The sequence below is a fragment of the Eumetopias jubatus genome, unplaced genomic scaffold, assembly GCF_037043125.1.
Source record: "Eumetopias jubatus isolate StellerSeaLion01/CBP00866 unplaced genomic scaffold, mEumJub1_p1.0 scaffold_12, whole genome shotgun sequence".
Lineage (NCBI taxonomy): Eukaryota > Metazoa > Chordata > Mammalia > Carnivora > Otariidae > Eumetopias > Eumetopias jubatus.
In genome coordinates this window covers 29,291,763-29,310,382 of record NW_028274818.1, presented here as the reverse complement: position 1 = coordinate 29,310,382, position 18,620 = coordinate 29,291,763, and the positions used below count along the sequence as shown (strand labels likewise).

Here is an 18,620-nt window from a genome sequence, read left to right as displayed (position 1 = left end):
ACCTAGGCACGCAGTTTGGTGGGTGGAACACGGGTGAGTCCTCCCTCTTAGTATGGCACACAACCTGGACAACCGTACAGGGCGGCCCTGCTTCCTGATGAGCCTCTGCCTGCCACTTTAGCCTTGTCTTTGTTTTCATTCTTTTCCCTCCTCCTCATCCTACACTCTAAGTTCCCTGCAGCTCCTAGAACCTACTGTGCTTCTTTGCCATTATGCTTTTGTATATCCCGTCATTGCTGCCTCAAGATCCTCCTTAAACTTCCCAAATTCCCCTGGCACTGCCCTCTCCCGCTTTGCGACCCTCCGTCTGGCCCAGCCTCTTCCTCTCCTCCCCTCTCTGTCTCTGTCTCTCTCTCTCTCTCTCTCTCTCTCGGTCCTGGGTTCTAGCCCTTACTTCATTTATACTATTGCTATTTGATTACTCGCCTTAATTGGGGAATCATCCGGGGGAAGAATTTGAACTGTGATCCACCGTGCTGAGCACTAGTAGGTGCTCAATAAGACTCTTGCACAGACGAAAGCAGGGAAGAGTGAGTGAAAGGCTGGCTGGCTGGAGGGGCACGAGGCCAGTGGCAACAGTAGGAGGCGCTCACCAGGAGTGGGCTCCTTTCCTAGCCCGGCCGGAGTTCGGCCAGCCGGCGCCCAGCGGGACGACTGGGCTGGGGCCGGACGAGGGGGAGGCAATTCCCGCTGCGCCAGCACGCGGTGGCCCCGCAGCCAGCGCGGTGCACAGCGAGGGAGAAGGGGACCGGCGAGGAGGGGGGCAGGGGCCTGCGAGGGAGCGGCGCGGCGCCCTCTGGCCGGCTTCTCTCATTCTTTCACCCCGGGGTCTCCAGGAATGGAAACGGCCCCCGGGCGGGCCGGAGCGCGCGGATGAAAGGCGGCCCTCGGCCGGAGCGCGGAGCCTCCTCCCGCCCGGGCGGCGGAAACTGGCAGCGCCGGGGGTGTCCCGCCACGCCCGCGTCCCAAAGCGGGAGAAGGGGGCAGCCTCGCCCCCTCGGATGGGGGTCCCCCAAGGATACCATTCCTGCTGGCATCTTACCACCCCGACCGGGGGCCCCGCCCCGACTCTTGGCTCGGAATCTCGAATCCCTTCTTGCATCTTTCCCCTCTTTCCTCTGGGCCTTGGTATGCCCCAGGGGACAGATGTCTTGGGATCTTTAACATTTGGGATGCTGCAAATGCCGAAGTTAAATGAAATACCTCCCGGGAGGGAAGGCCGGGGGGAGACTTGGGGAGAGAGGAGATGGCCTGGACAAACAGGTCCTGAAACTGCGAGGCAGGAACGGGGGGCGCGGGGACAGGCGGGCGGCGCCAGAGCTCCATGGGACAGGTAAGGGGGAAAACTTAGGGGGACGCAGCGCGGGTGAACTGGGGGTTCAAGCTCCTGAACCCATGATCTTCGGCCTTAGCGGAACTGGCCCTACAAGAAATGGAGTAATTTACGAAAGGGGTGGGAATTTCAAGTTCCTACCCAAAGTGCACATTTCCGACTCCTCAACCCCTCTCCTCCGACCTTCCCCATGCCTGTGGATCCCCTGGCCAGGTTCCGGGAAGCCAGAAAGCAGCCAAACAAAAGGAGCAAAGTCTGGGGCCGCCTGGATGCGGAGGGCGCGGTGGGGGAGGGGAGCAGGGTGGACCGGACAAAGGGGCTTTTTAAGGAAAGCCTAGAGGTCTGGTTTCAGGGCGCATTCCAGGCTGGAGTGGAGTTCTCCTGTCCTAGCCCACTCCACCATCGCCTGCTGGAGGCGAACACCTTTCCCAGTGGGAAGAGAGAAGAGTGGAGAAAGGAAACAGTTCAGGAGCCCTCTCCCACCCGCCTTCGCCTACAGGGTCCCGGGCTACTTGGCTTCTTTCTGCTCCGTTGACTCCGGCCGCTGCCCATTGCTTTGTTAATTCATTGAGGGGGGTTTTAGGAGTGCCTGAGACGTCCTTGGCTGGGTGCTGGTGGCAATGTGAGGATGGTAGGATGAGGCCCTTGCTTTAAACAACTTCCAGTCTCACGTAGTAGAAGAAACTTAAAGAAGGGACTTTAAAAAAATTGTTGGAGTGGACGGCTAGGGAGTGTGGAAGTTTCCTGATTTGGGGCTTGTGCTTGGGAAGTGAAAACCGGAAAGAGATGCAGTTTTTCTCCTTTCAACGATCAGATATCAAGTCCTCTGACTCCGTTCAAGAAAACCACTTCCTCCACCACCAAGTGGTGGTCTTGGTGTTGATGCTCTGGGGTTTGGGACAGGGCATTGATCAGTCCCCGGATCCTCTAGGCTCGCTGGGAGGGAGGCACTGAACCCGAAAGTTCCCAGCCAGTTTCTGGGGTACCCACCTCCCTTTTGGTATTTTGAGTTGACAGACATGGCAGACAGTGACATCCAACCCATTGGATCTGGGGTTCTTGGGAGAGTTGGTTTGCTAGTCCCATCCCAAACCTCACGTTCTGCTGGTCAGGAAATGCTGCATGTGAACTTGAGGGAAGAAGGGGTTTTTGAGAGTTCCAGGGGATCAATGCAGTGAATGGATTATCTGTGTTTCTCTCCTCTGAGCTCAGAGATGGGGGGTTCCCTGATGGTGGGGTTCTTAACTGGGTCCTGGGCACCAAAGCCTCTGTGGATAGAATTCAGAGGGTTTGTGAACTTAGATGGGAAAAAAATATTTTCATTTCACACAAACCTTTAACAAAAATTTAGCATTGCCTTCAGTTAAGAAGGCAAGAAACCATAGGCAGTACCTGTGACTTTGCCATTAATAGAATTCACAGATAGTTTTACATTACACTGCAGTTGTAACTGGCTTGAAGTATTGTTCACATTCATCACTTCTATGAAATTAACTCACTGCTGGACCCTGTTTAATGTTAATAAAGAAGCATATATATTACCATGTTTTCTGTTTTTAGAACTGTATTTCAGTATAATTGGTTCTCTTAATTTCATTTTGTGCATTAAAATACGTGCTATCAGCTGGTTCTAGAAACTTCCATCAACCCCTACCTGGAGCTGGGGGGTGGGCAAGGTGGAGGAAGGGGACCAATTACACTGAGTCAATCTCTCTCTGTTTGTCATTGAAAGAATGTGATAAGCCTCTTGGGGGATGGGGAGGACTAGGGGGAGGGGAGGACTGCAGGCTCTTTTGGGAGACCAGCCGGAAAGCTGGCTCCACATCACAGGAGGAGTCTGCCCCCTGTTGGGGCCCCTCAGCCTCAGCCTGGAGAGAGAAGGAGGTGGTCAGCCTGGCGGACTCTGGGGCTGGCATTGTTGGGAAAGAGGGTGTGTATAGGAATTTGAAGGTGAGCGGGGTATGTGTGTATGGCCTCTGGGGACAGAGTCATAGACACAGCTCAGTTCCGCAGGAGAGGCTTGGTGGAGCAGACTTCTTCCATCATCCGGGCCCTGGGGAATGGGGAAGGGGATGGGGTTAGGAGGTGGGGATGGAGGTATGGGGCTGGAGGAGGGAAGCAATCCAGAGAGATGTTGAGGTGCCGATACCCCAGGATTAAGGGGCACAGTGGGAGTATCAGAGAGTGGGAGAAAGGGAGGTGGTGGGATGAAACGCTGAGGGGTGTCGTCCTTAATTTACAGTATGTCTCCATGTTGTCCATGGTGTAGCAACAGGTGGCCTCAGCCCTAGCTTCTCCCAGTGAAATGGGCTAAGTTGTGAACAGTTTTTGATTTGCTTGAGGATTGATGGAGTGGGAGACCTGGAAGTTTATTTTCTGTAGAGAACAGGTTCCATTTTGGTATCTGATCCCTCATGTTTGGGGAGCGGGCTTAGATGCTAGTGTCACAGTGGCTCTCCTGTGGAGCAGGGGACAGTGAATGGTGTTCAGCTTAGTGCTCCACGGACCCTACTGAGGGATGGATGTAAGTAATAAATAGGCCTGGATGATCCTGGGGGGACATGTCTAGGAAGGAAAGAGAGAACACCCTTGCTCTCTTTAGGACCCTAGAGCCTTCCTGTCTGGAGTTCCATAGCTACTGCCTTGCCTGAAGCTTTTTTAAACCTGATTTGGGAGAGACAAAACTCAGGCCTTGGTTTCTGTTTCAGTGCATGGAAAGAGCAATGACCTATTCTTTGTCACTTGTCAATTTCTTGCTGGTATCCCCATGGACAGTGGACCTTCACCCTTCTTCTGGGGGTCTCGCAGGCCTTGATTTCTGGAAGGGGAAACGGAGGGTCAGGAGGGCAATTGTGCACCCAACCGCCCACCGTGTTGCATTAGAGTCCCTTGAGGCCATGAAGACGTGACCCCTGTTGCCTTCTTTGGGGTTCCTCCAGGGGGAGCCCCTTTCTCCCTATTCCCCACCCCCCCCCCCACCCTGGGAAGTGCAGAGGCCCCAGAGCTGCCTGCTGGCAACAGCCTCAGCAGGATTAGTTCAGGGAAGGACTTGCTCACCTGCTCCTCCCCTCTGACTCAAGTCCTAACAAGTCACCTGGTTCCCCTGGCCCGGCAGGCGGCCTAGGAGGCCGGCAGGCGGGACCGTCCACAGGGAGGGGAGGCCATCGGCAGGGAGGGGAGGCCATCGGCAGCGAGTGGAGAGCGGGGGCCAGGTCAGAGAGGGAGCACTGGAGGCTGGCCTGTGGCCTGGGACACCCTGAGGCGGCATGCGACACCCCTCAGCCCCCTGACCTGGGAACAGCGGGTGTTTCCGGAATCCTGGCCTGAACCCCAGAAGCAGGTGAGGGCAGGGCAGGGTGGAGCAGGTCTTTGGGGCTGAGGGGCAGGCTGGCCCCAGTGGTGGCGGGGGGAGCCCCTGCAGTAGCTGGCACCCCCGCCTTCCTCCTTGTGTCTCGGGCACGGGATGATGGGGGGGTTGCTGGTGGGCCCAGATGAGGAGCCCCTTGCTGTGCTTTTCCTGTAGTTCTCAGGCCTCAGTCTGTACAGGAGAAGGGAAGAGGCCTAGGAGCTGGCTTTGGGGGTGCATTTGTGATGGGGGGCTCCTCAGTGGCTCAGCCTGAGGGATGCTGCACTAGTGTTTCCCTTCCTCCCTCTTTGCCTCTTCTTTCCTCCTCTGCCTTTTCTTGGGGACCTTGTTCAGTCAGGCGGACCACTTCCTAGGACCCAGGACTGGGGCTTGCCGCAGAGGGGCTGAGGGTGTGGAGGGCGGGGAGGGGTTCCTGTGTCGGAAAGGGGTTGGGCATGTGCCCCAAACTGCCTTTATTAGAAAGCAATGCCTGAGACATCAGGCTCCAGAGACTTCTGTCCTCTTGGTGGAGGCGGGAGCTAGGCAGGGCGGAGGGCGACGGCTACACGGCCGTGTGGGGTTCCTGCCCAGCCTGACATTGTCCGAGGGGGTCCAGATTCAGAGCGGGGAGCCGGAAAGGGACTTCCCTAGACAGTGTCTAATCTTTGTGCCTACGCGGGAAGAAGGCCCAGCCAGGCCAGGCGACTCTCTCAGGGCAGCATGGGCAGTGGCTGAACTAGGACTTGAATCTCCCAACTTCAGGTCCTGTGCTCTTTGCTCTACTTGGAGCCACAAGTTAGCCCTGAGTGTGCCCAGCATCAGATTGGGGCCATTGTGAATGCCAGAGCCAACCCCTTGACCCTGGCAGTGAATGCTGGAGGAGAGGGGGTGTGCCGGCGTGGGGGGGGCTCTCCTCTCACACCCACCCCTCTGTCCGGGTGACCCTATGCTCTGCAGTAGTCAAAGAGGGAAGCAGGGCTGAGTTATCACAACTTCCCAAGGCAACTCCTTCGTGGTTAATAATTAATTAGCAAGTGTGACTAATTAATGGCTTCACTCCCACATTACCTCCTCCTTGTCCCAAGCAAAATGCGCTCACCATGCGAGCTGAGAGGGCCTTGCTTCCTTAGCTCTGGCTGAGCCCTGCCCCTGGCTGCTGGGGAGGCTTAGAGGCTGCCTGTGGTGGTGGGGGGGGGGGGGGGGGGGGGGGGGGGAGCCGGGTGAGCTGCCTGCCCCTTGGGCCTGCTCTCATCTCTAGAGGGATGAAGGTTTGGGAGGGATGGGCCATGCATAGGTAGCTCTCCACTAAGTGTCCTGTTCTGGGTTTCCAGAACCTGGGCTAGGTTCTGTCTTTGGCATGTTTGCAAAGGCCCCACATAAATTTTCTTTTTTCTTTTTTTTTTTTTTCATCCTACCATCCATTCTCCAGACTTTCCTGGAGAACTGAAATTCCAAAGTGCAGGTACAGATTGTTTTCAGCGCTATGTTTTTATTGTTGTTGCTCATGGTACTCTGATGGGCTGTGTGGTTTATGGAGGTCTATAAAAGCGCTCCATTGCTCCTGCTCTTCCAGTCTCGAGAGGCAGAGGTCCTCCTGGGGACCGGGCTGCCAGCAGTCCTCTCTCTCCTCGCCTTGCTTTGTGCTCAACTTTCCCAAGGCCTGCTTTCCTGGCCGTTGGCTGATGGTGGAGGGGTGGAGCCCACCTCCTCCACCCTGTGGCCCTGTGCCGTAGGGAGGCAGGATAAGCTCCAGACAGAAACTCCGAAGGACTTTTGGACTGTTGCTCAATGGGCTGACTCAGTAAGGAGGTGGCTGCGCTCTCCTTCCAGACCGCCTGCCTGGGCTCCACCCGCCCCTCCCCACCTCTGCTCCAGCCAACAGCTGCCAGGCCCTGGCCAGCTTGGGATCAGGGGTGTGCGCTCGGTGGGAGCGAGGGGGCGAGCGGCAGGTGTTGTTTTGGCGACTGGAGCCCAGCTGGGCTGACACACACTGAGATTGTACCTGTGCCACCCAGTGCGCTCAAGCCCCAGGGAGGCAGAGGAGTGGGTGGTCTCGGCTCCTCCTTGTCCTCGGGCAGCTTCCGCTCTAGTCACAACTCCCACCCCACCCGGGACCCTGACACACGCACACACTGGGTCTCCCCTGGCTGTGGGGTATAGGGGATCTTGGCCAACACGTCCTTGAGGGGTCTCCTAGACGTAGTGGCTTGGGAATTATTTCAGGGATTTGGGGACAGCTCTCTGGCACCTGCACCTGCCTTTGGATGAATACCCTGGCCCAGAGGGCAGGGCAGCCTGGGCTTTGAAGGCCCTGGAGCAGGGGCTTGGCTGAGTACCCGGTGCCCACCCACAGTATCCAGGGCTGGTCTGTCACCCACTGGGGCAGTGGGACAGGCCTCATGCCTCCTGGGTTCTTGGGCTGAGGATAGTCAGCCCCATGGGGATGGTTGTGCCCAGGAAGACGTCTTCCCTTCTGCTCCCCTTTCCCCCACCCATCCTTAGTACGCTTTTCCTCTTCCTCCTCATTCTTGCTTTTTCCCTCATCCTTCTCCCCAGTCTCAGGGGTCTCTGTGGCCACGCAGAAGGAGGCAGCAGGAGGCTAGGGTGGGCCCAGAGAGCCCCCTGAGTACAGGTTTGCTGGTGAGGCCCCCAGAGCCTTCTCTGTGGCACCCCCAGCACTGAGAAATCCCCTGCCCCAGACTGTCCCAGAAACCCCGCCTCACTTCCTCTCACCCTGTCCTCAAACATCGGATCCTTACTTAAGCTCTGTGTGGAACCAAGGGATTTCACCTACCGCTGGTTTTATTGTTCTCTTAAAAGCTGGGGAACCTGCAGGCCACCGCCACATCCTGGCTCAGGTTGGGAACGGCGTCACCCCTCCCTACTCTGTGCCCCCTCCTCCCAGAAATCCACCATGGAGAGTAAGGAGGAGGTCAGCGACACCGACAGTGGCATCATCCTGCAGTCTGGTGAGTGCTTTGGGGAATCCCGCCCTGTGGGCCCCCAGCTCTGACTCTCCAAGGCCCCAGACTCCAGGGCTGGCCTGGCTGAGTGGCTGGAAGCTGAGCAGGGGAAGGTGGGAGGGGTGGGAGAGGCCTCTGCTGGGGGCTAGATACTGGAGGGGCTGCAGTTTTCCTGGATGGTCTGGCCTGGAGGTCTGATCCTATCTGGAACAGGTCTCTGCGACTCCGGCCCTAGTGATTACGAAGAAGTAGAAAAATCTCATCTGGCTACTGGAAAGGTCCTGTCTCTCTGGTTGGCCTGAGTCTGTGGGCCTAGTCTGGTCTCGTCCTGACAGAAGAGAAGAAAGAAGAAGCACATATGTGAATGAGAGAGAAAGAGAGAGAGGGAGAGAGGAGAAGGAGGGAGAAGTGGTGGAGGCAGAAGTGAATTGTATGGGTGGAGGGTGGGAAGGGAAACAACAGAGCTCTGACCAGTAGCCCCCCCTCCCGCCACTGCACATCGCCTGGGGGGTGGCGGCCCTTCCCTGTGAACTGTCATGTTGCCACCTCAGACAGCCAGGAGATGTGGTGTTTGCGGTTATGACACAGGCCACAGCTGCTGACCTGTAATCTGTGGGCAGCGATGAGGCTGTGTGTGTGTGTGTGTGTGTGTGTGTGTGTGTGTGTGTGTGTGCGCGCGCGCGCGCGGGTGCACATGTAAGCACATTCCCCCCCACAACCCCGGGGACAGTTAACAAGTGTCTGAGAGGGTCTCCCCCACCTCGGCTTCCCTGAGCCGGTGCCCTGCCGCCCCCTAGGCCCCGACAGCCCAGTCTCCCCTGTGAAGGAGCTGACCCACGCCGTGCGCAAACAGCAGAGGGCCCTGGAAGAGCGGCTGGAGGCGTGCCTGGAGGAGCTGAAGAGACTCTGCCTCAGGGAGGCGGTGAGAGCCTCAGCCGCCCCCCTCCGGCCCCCCAACAAGCTTGGGGTTAATCTGAGCCACATCTGGGGATGTTGGGGATGTTGGAGCTGAGGGAAGGGAACCCCGTTTGTGAGAGAATTCTGGAAATCAGACGGGGGTGTGGTGCCTGGAGTCCCTGTGTGTGCGGCATTTGACCCGGGCGCCGGATGCCTCAGCGAGAGAAGGAATAGCCCCGGTGGGGCCCCAGGCACAGGGAGGGAAGGACGGAGGGGCTGGAGAGGGAGGAGACAGAGGTGCGTGTGGGACTGTAACCAGGGCCAGAGCAGAGCTCTGAAGGAGGTGAGATCTGAAGGGTGAAGGAAAAGAGGAGGGAAGGTAGGGGGTGCCCTGAAGAGGCCAGTGAGACCGCCCCTGGTGATGGTGTGAGGTGAGGAGTGGGCAGGGGCCTCTGGGGAAGGGCAGGCACAGGCGTGCAGAGCCAGGGGGATTGGCTACTCCTGCTTGGCCAAGGGCCGGGCAGGTGGAGAGGGGCCTGGCTGACTTCGCTTCCACCACAGGAGCTGACGGGTGTCTTGCCAGCAGAGTATCCCCTCAAACCAGGGGAAAAGGCCCCCAAGGTCCGCCGCAGGATTGGAGCCGCTTACAAACTGGACGAGCGGGCCTTGCGCAGAGAGGTGAGGAACTTGTGCAGGCCGCCTCCACCACCACCTCCCCCCGCCCCCTGCAAGTGTTGATCACTGAGCCAAGGCCTCGCCATCTGGAGGTGCCCTCACCCGGTACTTGGCACTCTCTACCCCATCACACCCACTCAGGGTGCTTGGCTCCGTGTTGATGAGGGGCACCCATTAACCTGTAGCCCAAATGGCCGTGGGGAAGGTGTGCCACCACAGGGACCGGGAGAGCTGGGAACTCGAGAGGACACTGGGTCTGGTCGCCGGTAGGCAGAAGATCAGTGAGGAGCTCAACTGCCAGCCCAGAGAGGCAATGGCCTGTTTAAACAGGTTATTCTGGTCCCTAGGGCTGTCCTCCTCATTGTGGGGGGCAGGCAGCAGGGCGGCTCGGGCCCTAGGGTCCCTTCCCTGTGGTGTGAAAGGCAGCAAGTTTCCCCTGGGCTTGCCTGAGCAACCCTTGGGGTCGGGAGGGCAAGTGTCCCACTTTGGTTCGCACTCTGCCTGGCTCAGGCGGCAGGCGGGTGGGTGGGTCCCCCTGCCCGCTTCTCAGGCCGGCAGGTTTGCTCTCAAGCACCTGCCACCGCTCCACCCTCTGCCTCCTGGCCGTGGCCGCTGCTGTCTGCTTCCCGGGCTTAGGGTCAGGATCCAGGGCCCGGGGTCAGGGCCGTTTTCTGTGTCCCCACGTGGCCACCTGCCCTCCCTGAGTGAGCCCCCGGCCTCTCCCCCCAGGACCCCCTGAGCAGCCTGGAGCGGGAGCTGGCCCTGCAGCTGCAGATCGCGGAGGCAGCCCGGCGCCTGTGCCGGGAGGAGAACCTCGGCAGGCAGGCCCGGCGGCAGCGCAAGCAGGCCATGCTGCAGGAGGAGAAGAAGCTGAGGGAGCTGGAGCGCTGCCTGGGCGAGCAGCGGCGCACCAGCGGGCCCCCTTCCACCGCTGCCCTGCCCCTGGGCCGAGGTGAGCCGGCTGCCCCCAGTCCCTCCCTGGGCCCTGCGTGAGCTTACGTGGGATGGCAGGTGGTGTGGCCCAGGGCCACTGCAGTTGCCTTTGCGCCCAGCACTGTGTTTAATGTCCCAAATTGGCTTTCGCTGGAAACCTGCTTCCTCGGTCCCCCTCTACCCCCTCCTGACCCTCTGCAGCCACAACGCGCCGTGGCAAAGGGCTTCTCCGTCCATGAGACCCTCTCCCCCATCTCCTTAGAAAGCATCCCGTTCCTTCCTCATCCTCCTCAAAATCCACCGCCCTCACGAAGGCCTTCTGGGCAGGAATGTGCTCCCCAGGCTGACTTCGAGCTTATTGCTAGGGTCTACTCAGTGGCAGTAGCCAGGGCTACTATTCAGTTTAGGATAATGACTACTCATGCCAGGTGGGAGTAATTAGTTAGGACCCTGCAAGTGGCGGGGAGCAGTCAGGTGTTAAATTAATTTACCACAGTGAACTTGAGAAATTCCCCACGACACACACCTGTAATTGTAGTAGGTGCTCAGAATGTGTTTGCTGACTGACAACACCTGCCTTAAGCAGTGATGTCTATTAGAATTTCTGTGATGATGGAAATGTCCTGTACCTGTGCTGTCCAATATGGTAGCCACTAGAGGGGCTCCTGAGCGTTTGAAATATGCTGGTGTGACCGAGGACCTGAATTTTTAATTTTATTTCATTTTAATTAACATAACCCCATGCTAGTGGCGACCTGTTGAACAGTGCAGCCTTTGAGAATGCTCACTTTGTGGGTATGATCTCTATACTTACCTTCCTACCTGGGGAGTCCCGTGGCCACTGCTGGACTGAGGGCAGGGCGAGGCTGATGCAGGGCTGGGTTGGGGCAGTGTGGCTGAGACAGGGCGCAGCCTTCAGGAACGGCTTGCGTTTGGCTGTAGATGGATATTCTCCACCCGTGGCCTTACCTCTACAAAGGCAATGGGTCTCCAGATTACCCTCTTTGTAGTGCACTTTTTTGGGCTAATGAAGCTGGCCAATGATCTGCTTGTTTTTATGAAGATTAGGGATGATGGGACATGATGTCTTTCTTCCCAGACCATATAGTCAAACCAAAACACACGCTCTAACCCCGGCTGCATCGCTGGGCCATGAAAGTAACAGTCCCACAATTTCTTCAACTTGACATCAGTGAAAGATAAAACTCTTCATTCTCCAGGGTTTTGTAAAAGATCAGAGGCAGAGAACCAGAATTCGATGAAAGGGTGTCTGTCTCCTCATTTGAACCCCAAAGCAAAGGCTAGTATGAGCCAAGCACAACATGGGATAGCTGGTTACTTGGGCGTCGGCCCAGCTCCTTGGGCAGTATGCCGCACAGGGTTTAGGAACTACTCCGGGTAGAGTTTTTATTTCATTTAAGTTGTGGAGCAAAGTTGACAAACTTCTGTAGAGGCTTAGAGAGTAAATCTTTTATGGGCTTCATGGGCTATAAAGTCTCTGTCACAACCACTCAACTCTGCCAATTGTGGCTCAAAAGCAGCCAGACATTACATAAACAAATCTGTAGCGGTGTTTCAGTAAAACTTTATTTATAAAAACAGTTAACTGGATTTGGCCCAAGGACCCCCCAGTTTGCCAGTCCTTTGTTATAAAGGATTTCAAGATGGCTGGAATTATCTACTTTTCTTAGAACGTTCTGGATAATGACTTATGCATTAGATGCCAGCTAACAGGAGAGCCGATAAATGGTAGTGGTGCCGAGCCAGACTCTGGTCAGACTGTCTGGGTATGAATTCTGACTCAGTCACCTTTTGGTGGATTGACCTAAGCCACGTTCCTCAATTCCTCCAAGCCTCGGTTTTTTTTTAGCTGTTACATGATAATAGTATTTACCTTACATGGTGGTTATGATGATCACATGAATTAATATATATGAAGTACTTAGAAAAGTATTGGCACAATAGAAATTTTGGCTACTGTTAATGTACCCTCATCATTGTTATCAAACACGGTTGAAAATACTTGGTGAATTCCATCCAGGTCACAGTAGGAGTATTCTCAAGATCTGAAGTTTCAGCTTGTTCAAGGGCAATGGCAAATAGAAGTTCCCTCGGATTTCTTGGGTCACAGCTGCTGCTCTACCATGCAGAAATGTCGTACTGTCATTTCCTTCAGGTGACCTGCCATATCACCAGTTGAAGAACCTTCCATATGCAGCCAGACCAATGTGAATTGATCCCACAACCCCACAGCTCAGATTCCCACTTTGCACTGCTCCTGGTGCTGGTAATGCAGGACTTCTCAGATACGGGGTCCTTGAGTTGTATTTATGATCTCAGAAGACTAGAAAAGTTAGGAAAATAATTTTCATCCCAAGCGCCTTCCAAAAGGACACTTTGCCTTTCCCTTCCACTGCCAGGAAACCCTGCCAGGGGAGGCCCCAGCTTTTTTGACAGATGGGGAAGCTGAGGCCCAGAGCATTGAAATTGAATAGCTAATGGCAGAGCCAGGATTAAAATCAGGTTTCCTATCTTCTCACTCCTGATTTCTAATTTTTTTCTACTTCCAAGTGATAAATTCATATCCAATATAGTATTTAGTACACAGTTGGTATTTCCTGATAAGGGATGTTCTCAGGAAGGGGTGGGGTCATACTGCTGGTTAACCCAGATGTATGGGTTGATTTCCTCACCTCCTTCTCTCCCCTTTGACTTTCCCAGAGCTCAGTGCCTCAGATGACAGCTCTCTATCAGATGGGCTGCTCCTGGAGGAAGGTGAGAAGGGGTAGTTTAGGGACTGTTGTCAGGGCTGGGCTCCTATTGGAAGATGGAGGGCTTTGGCAGGGGTGCCAGGTTGGGCTCAGGGTCTCTGCTCTTACTGGATGCTAATTTCTCTGTGCCCCCATGCATGTTCGTTTGGGGGGCGGGGGATGTGCTGACCCTTTCCCAATCTAGAAGTTCGATCATTTTCACAGGGAAGGAAAAAGTGAATTCTAACAGAGCCCTGGGACATTATTTCAGTATGCACTTGTCAGACCCTAAGAGCCATCTGGCCACAATCATTGCCCTTTTTGAAGAGAGGGTAGCACTGGGGACGGAAACACACTCAATAGATTAAAAACCCTGTTTGTAAACCCTAAGGATGCTACGGGTCAAGGTGGACCAAGAGGGTAGCACAGTCCTGCCTAAGGGAGTGCCCAGGTCAATAAGGGAATAGCACACATGGGCACGGCATGAACCAGAAAAATCGGTAAGCAGAAAGTTAGCTGCAGATATGGTAGTAGGATCCAAGGTTAGAAGGTGGAATACTGTGAGCTAAGGAGAGTCAATCTGGGGAGGCTCCTTGAGGGAGGCAGGTGTAAAACAGCTGTGGGGGAGGAAGTCCCAAAGGAGAAGAAAACACCTTCGAGCGTCTGGGCCTGGAGCCACAGCGTGGAGCAGCCAGACAAGCATCCATGGGAGGGAGAGCAAGGCATGGGCCAAGGAGGTTCTTGGGCCAATTTTCCAGCCACTGCCTTCAGCAGGCTCTTTCACCCCTGCAGAGGAATCCCAGGTGCCAAAACCTCCCCCGGAGTCCCCAGCTCCACCTTCCCGGCCTCTGCCACCCCAGAGCCTCGAAGGCTTGCAGCCAGCAGGACCTGAGACTGGGGGCCTGGAGCGGGCCCCAATCCAGAACAGCCCCTGGAAGGAGACCAGCCTGGACCACCCCTATGAGAAGCCCAGGAAGTCTCTCGAACCCAATAGCGAGTCCAGGTCAGGATGGGGGGGAAGCCAGGGGGCGGGGTGGGGGGGGGTGAGGGAAGTGGTATGAGCAGGGTAAGGCATGGGAGACTGCCCCTCTCCTTAACTGTGATGGTGGGAGGTGTGAGTTTTGGGGTCCCCTTCCACTGTGCCCCCTTCCTCTGCACAACTCAAGCCCCTCAATGGAGCCATTCTTGCCACTGACCTGTCTCTAATCCTTTTGCAGCAGCCCAGCCACCACGCCACAGGACGGGCCCGGTACCTCCAGCCTCTGGCTGCTGGAGCCTGCCTACCATGTGGTGCCCGTCCGCAGCATTCCTGGCCAGCGGCAGGGCCGCACCAGCGCTCCAGCCACCCCTGAGATGCAGGGGAGGAGGGGCCAGTCACAGTCTCTGAGGTAAGAGGTCACCCCAGAGATGCAGGGGGCAGGGACCCACTATTGAGAGCTTACATTTGGAGGGTGGTGGCTTCTAGGATATAGGTGGGACTGTGGGTGACACGTGGCTAGTGCTGTGGCCCTTCTTGGGGCACCTCTCAATAGAGGCCGTGAAGCAAGCTGTTTTCTGCACAATGCAATACATGTTTTCTCCCCTTAGCCATATTCTCTTATGGCAAGAGAATATGGAACTTGGTAGATACTTTTGCAATTGCTTAAGATTATTTTATTATTGGTCACTAGCAGCGGATGATTCACTTTCTTAATTGATGTGCAGTCAATTCGCATTATTTGCGGTAGTTTTATGTCCGAAAAAGTCACTGCAAACACTGAATTAGCAATACTGAATTACTGCTCCGAGGGAAAATACTGGGTTAGGCTTCTGGTCACAACATTTTTGTCAACTGATCAATACATAACTTTGTCTTATGCATGTTTCTGTTTTAAGACACCTTATTTAATATATATGATTGACTCATTAACATTGAATTCCTGGCCAATAGCACTCTAGGTGATGCCCAAATAAAGCTCATCAAATACGTATATTCTATAAAAGGCACATCCAGAGCCTTCCCGCACTTAGGAACACCAGACAGCACTTTAGTACTATGCTTTGGGGCCGTTTTAAATAGTGAGGTCACCAAGAAAAAGCACAGAAATACGAAACACGGGACACTGAATCGACTGTGGAGAGGATACTCATTTATCATATTTATACGAGTCAGAGCCCTGCCTCATTCCGTCTTGGCTGAGACTGTGCCTCGTGGGCATCTCCAAGTTTTCACCATTCTGTGCAAGTCCACAAATGACCACAAGTGTTGTGAGTGTTGATTTGAGGTTACAGATACATTTTCGCTGTGGGAGATTTTGCAAAGACAGAATCCACAAATAATGAGAATCAGCTGGATGTTGTTGCCAAGTGTTTTACCAATATTCTTGGTGAGAGCCTCAGGGACAGCTAGGCCAGGCAGCGTTAGCTACACCACACGAAAGCCCTGGACACGATTGCTGGGTTTTTCTGTCGGCTTAAATGGGCTCATCAGGCAGCGCGGGAAGGGGTGCAGCTTGGGACAACTGCTGTCAAGGCAAGCAATGAATCTTCTATTTTACAGACTCCCGGGGCTAGTTTACAAACAGTTCCTTTGTGCAGATGGGTAAAAGGCGCCCCCCTCTGGGCAGACACAGCCCCACCATATTAACAGGGAGGGCTGGATTTCAGCCCCTGGGGGTCCTGGGCGGCTGCCCTTATGAAGGGGCACCTTGCAGGAGGCTACCTTATATTAGTTTGGTGGCACGGCTATAACAAAATACCCCAGAGTGGGTGGCTTAAATGACAGAATTTTACTGTCTGTCTCACAGTTCTGGAGGCCCGAAGTCCAAGATCAGGGTAGGGTTGGTTTCTTCTAAGGCTTCTCTCCTTGGCTTGTGGATGGCTGGCCATCTACTTCCTTCACATGGTCTGTGCCACACCCAGCTTTACAGGTCCAGCTTAGATACCCGACCATGTCTACCTGCACAGATTCCGGGGGTGTCATGCCGCTGGACACAGGGTCCCTCAAGTGGCTGAAAAGAGGGGATATGGCTGGGGCATCCTTGCCACAAACCGCAGAAGTGTGAATGCAGTGGGAGGGATACGGTGCATGGCGCAGGAGGGCCAGGAGGATGTCTGGGTCTTTATATCGGGGAGGTTTGACGCAAGACCCCAGGCCTGGGAGCCATGGCTCCTCTGCTGAGGCAGGGCCGCGGCCTCACCGGTTTATCTTACCCCCCGGGGCCCAAGGGAAGAGCCTGGGCCTCCCAGCCTCCCAGCCTCAGCGCGTCTCCCCTTCCTCCCCTAGGACGGATTCCTTCCGGGCCGGTCCCGAGGGCCGAGGTCGCAGCGCCTTCCCCCGCCGCCGTCCCCCTCACTACACGGTGACCGTGCCCGACTCCTGCTTCCCCCCGACCAAGCCCCCGAGGCCGCACCCCGCCTACCACTCCTGCTCGGAGGACAGCGGCTCCGACGTCTCCAGCATCTCGCACCCCACGTCGCCGGGCAGCAGCAGCCCCGACATCTCCTTCCTGCGGCCGCTGTCCCCGCCCGAGCCGCCTCGCCACCGCGGGGCCTGGGGCCCGGCCGGCGTGCTCTACCCCAAGCTGCTGCTGCCGCCTGGGCATTTGCCGGCCGGGCGCTACGTGCTGGTGGCCGAGAGCCCCCTGCCGCCGGCGGCCGAGTGGGAGCTGGGCCGCGCCGCCCTGGGCCCCGCCTACGACGAGGACGGGGCGCAGCTGCGCTGGCAGCGCCTGGTGGCCTCCCGCAGCCGCGTGGTGCGGACGCCCTCCCTGAAGGACAGCCCCGCGGGCCGCGCGCTCAGCAAGGCGACCGTCTCCGAGGAGCTCAAGTCGTGGCACGAGCGGGCGCGCCTCCGGAGCGGCCGCCCGCACTCGCTGGACCGCCAGGGGGCCTTCCGCGTCCGGAGCCTGCCCCCCAGCAGAGAGGGCTTTGGCCGAGCCTCAGGTCCCCGGACACAGGTACGGCGGCTCCCGGGGGGGGGGCGGGGGGGCGCTTTCAGCTGGGGGAAGGGCTGCAATTCTAGCGGGTCCCGGAGCAGAGAGGCGGTAGGCCCACAGGGTGGTGGCCGCGCGATCCCCAGCTGGGACGGCCAGACAGAACTGTCCCCACCGCCCTCCCCGGGCTTTGGAAGGCCCTCGGGACTCCCCTGGGGCACCTCCTAATTTTGCCTCTGGCTCAAGAGCTCATACCCACATACTACGCTGGTGGAGGAAATCCTGGAAGAGAGCGGAGTCGTTTTTCCTTAATGGCCCCTTAGATGATCCACAAAGCAGATACGCCTCTATTCATAATCGGAGGTCCCATCCGAATTTACCCCCAAATTTCCTGACCTGAAGGCTCAGAACAAAGGGAGTCTGAAAACGTGTTTGCAGAAGCCAGGACCTGTGACTGCCTGTGGGTCATCTTCCTCTGACAGCCCTCCACACCTCCGGGCTGAGAAGCACGGTGGCTGATGGTTAGGCTAGGGGGGTTCAAATCTCAGCCCTGCCAAGGGAAGTGATAATCATTGGCCAACTGTCTATCTCAGACGGCCATGACCTTTAAATGAGTTATTATGTGTAAGATGATGAGAATCGTGTATAGTAGGCACTAGTAAGTGGTATTACTATTGGCCAGGGACCAGCTTGGTATGACAGAGCACTATGACATGAGGTAAGGGTGTCCACTCTGGATTCAGTGGCCCAGTTTCTCTATTCTGGAAGTGGGGGTAACACAGGAGTCCTGTCTTCTTTCTCCCTGGTACGGAGGGCTCTGCATAGGGTGTGCTCCAGAGGTTACCAACAGGCTGCTTCTTTGAGATCCACGATTCCTAGCAGGCCCAGCTGCACGTCCCTCCCCCACCCACCAGCTCTCCGGGCTGCAGCTGGCATCCTGGCCCCCGTCCCAGGCCGCACCCTCCAGCGGACGTGCTTTTGCTTTTCCCTTCCTGCCGGCTTGGACCTGCCCTCAGCCCAGGCCCGGCCCATCGCAACCTGCCCAACAGGGAGGATGACAAGAAGGGGGCCCAGGAAGGGCGGGGAGGAGGAGGTCAGGGTGCCTGTCCCACCCCTGGAGTGGAAAATAGATAAAGGGTGATCACATTGAAACTCCTGGGGTGGGGGGGAGGGGCAGGCAGGGGCGGGCAGGGGCGGAGCGGCTGGGCCCGAGCTGCTGCCAATCAGCGTCCGCAGGGACAGGGAGGGTGTGCCGGCATTTGTTGCCTGGACGTTTCTACCTGGTTTGCTCACAAATCTCTCCTTTCTTCCTGACCCTGGCAGGTGGCCACAGTGTATGTGTCCCGGAGATCACCCGAAGGGGCTCCTGTGCAAGTATTTGTGCCTGAGAATGGCGAGATCGTCAGCCAGGTGTAACCAAGGCCAGGTGTCACTGCGTGCCCCACGTGCCTCGGCCCGGCTCCCATTAAAGACTGTTCCACAGCAGGGCTGGAGTCAAGCCCTCCCACCCTTGAATGCCTTCTTCAGCTCCTTTACCCCCATCGCAGGTCGATGAGCCGGGGCTGAGCCTTTTATTTTTTATTTTTATTTTTTTTTTTTCGGAAACCGGGCCTTAGGATTTGTATTTGTGGTTTGTCCTCAGGATCCCTATAATATGATGATGCTTTATTCCCCACAGCTTGGTCTATTGGACTTGAGGCCTTGCCTGTCTGACTGACAGCGGCAGGGGATGCGGGAGGCAGAGGGGGCCATATCGGGATTCCTCACAGACTCTACCCTCTGGCTCAGAGAATGTCCCCACAGAACAGC

General features: G+C 56.4%; 1 protein-coding gene across 3 annotated transcripts; it reads left to right on the top strand.

Moving 5' to 3' along the window:
• The first annotated feature begins 853 nt into the window (after nucleotides 1-853).
• INAVA (innate immunity activator) lies at nucleotides 854-18,227 on the top strand. 3 transcript variants are annotated; one of them, XM_028120373.2, is made up of 10 exons: nucleotides 854-1,333; nucleotides 7,500-7,648; nucleotides 8,440-8,564; nucleotides 9,101-9,217; nucleotides 9,944-10,166; nucleotides 12,869-12,922; nucleotides 13,690-13,900; nucleotides 14,115-14,285; nucleotides 16,163-16,835; nucleotides 18,135-18,227. In XM_028120373.2, the coding sequence occupies exons 1-10, from the start codon at nucleotides 1,002-1,004 to the stop codon at nucleotides 18,225-18,227; spliced, it is 2,148 nt and encodes a 715-aa protein (XP_027976174.2). In that variant the 5' UTR covers nucleotides 854-1,001. The 3 variants fall into 3 exon arrangements, with proteins under 3 accessions (XP_027976174.2, XP_027976175.1, XP_027976176.1); XM_028120374.1 differs by lacking the exon at nucleotides 854-1,333 and having other exon boundaries at nucleotides 7,594-7,648; nucleotides 16,163-16,775; XM_028120375.1 differs by lacking the exons at nucleotides 854-1,333; nucleotides 7,500-7,648; nucleotides 8,440-8,564; nucleotides 9,101-9,217; nucleotides 9,944-10,166 and having other exon boundaries at nucleotides 12,884-12,922; nucleotides 13,692-13,900.
• The last annotated feature ends 393 nt before the right edge of the window (nucleotides 18,228-18,620 follow it).

What these genes read in the sequence shown, in the direction of transcription:
- INAVA (XM_028120373.2), top strand. Translation starts at nt 1,002, where the DNA reads ATGGGGGTCCCCCAAGGATACCATTCCTGCTGGCATCTTACCACCCCG. An exon ending in GCCAGAGCTCCATGGGACAG is followed by an intron (nt 1,334 to 7,499) that starts GTAAGGGGGAAA and finishes TTCTCTTAAAAG; the next exon opens with CTGGGGAACCTGCAGGCCAC. An exon ending in TGGGCTGCTCCTGGAGGAAG is followed by an intron (nt 12,923 to 13,689) that starts GTGAGAAGGGGT and finishes TCACCCCTGCAG; the next exon opens with AGGAATCCCAGGTGCCAAAA.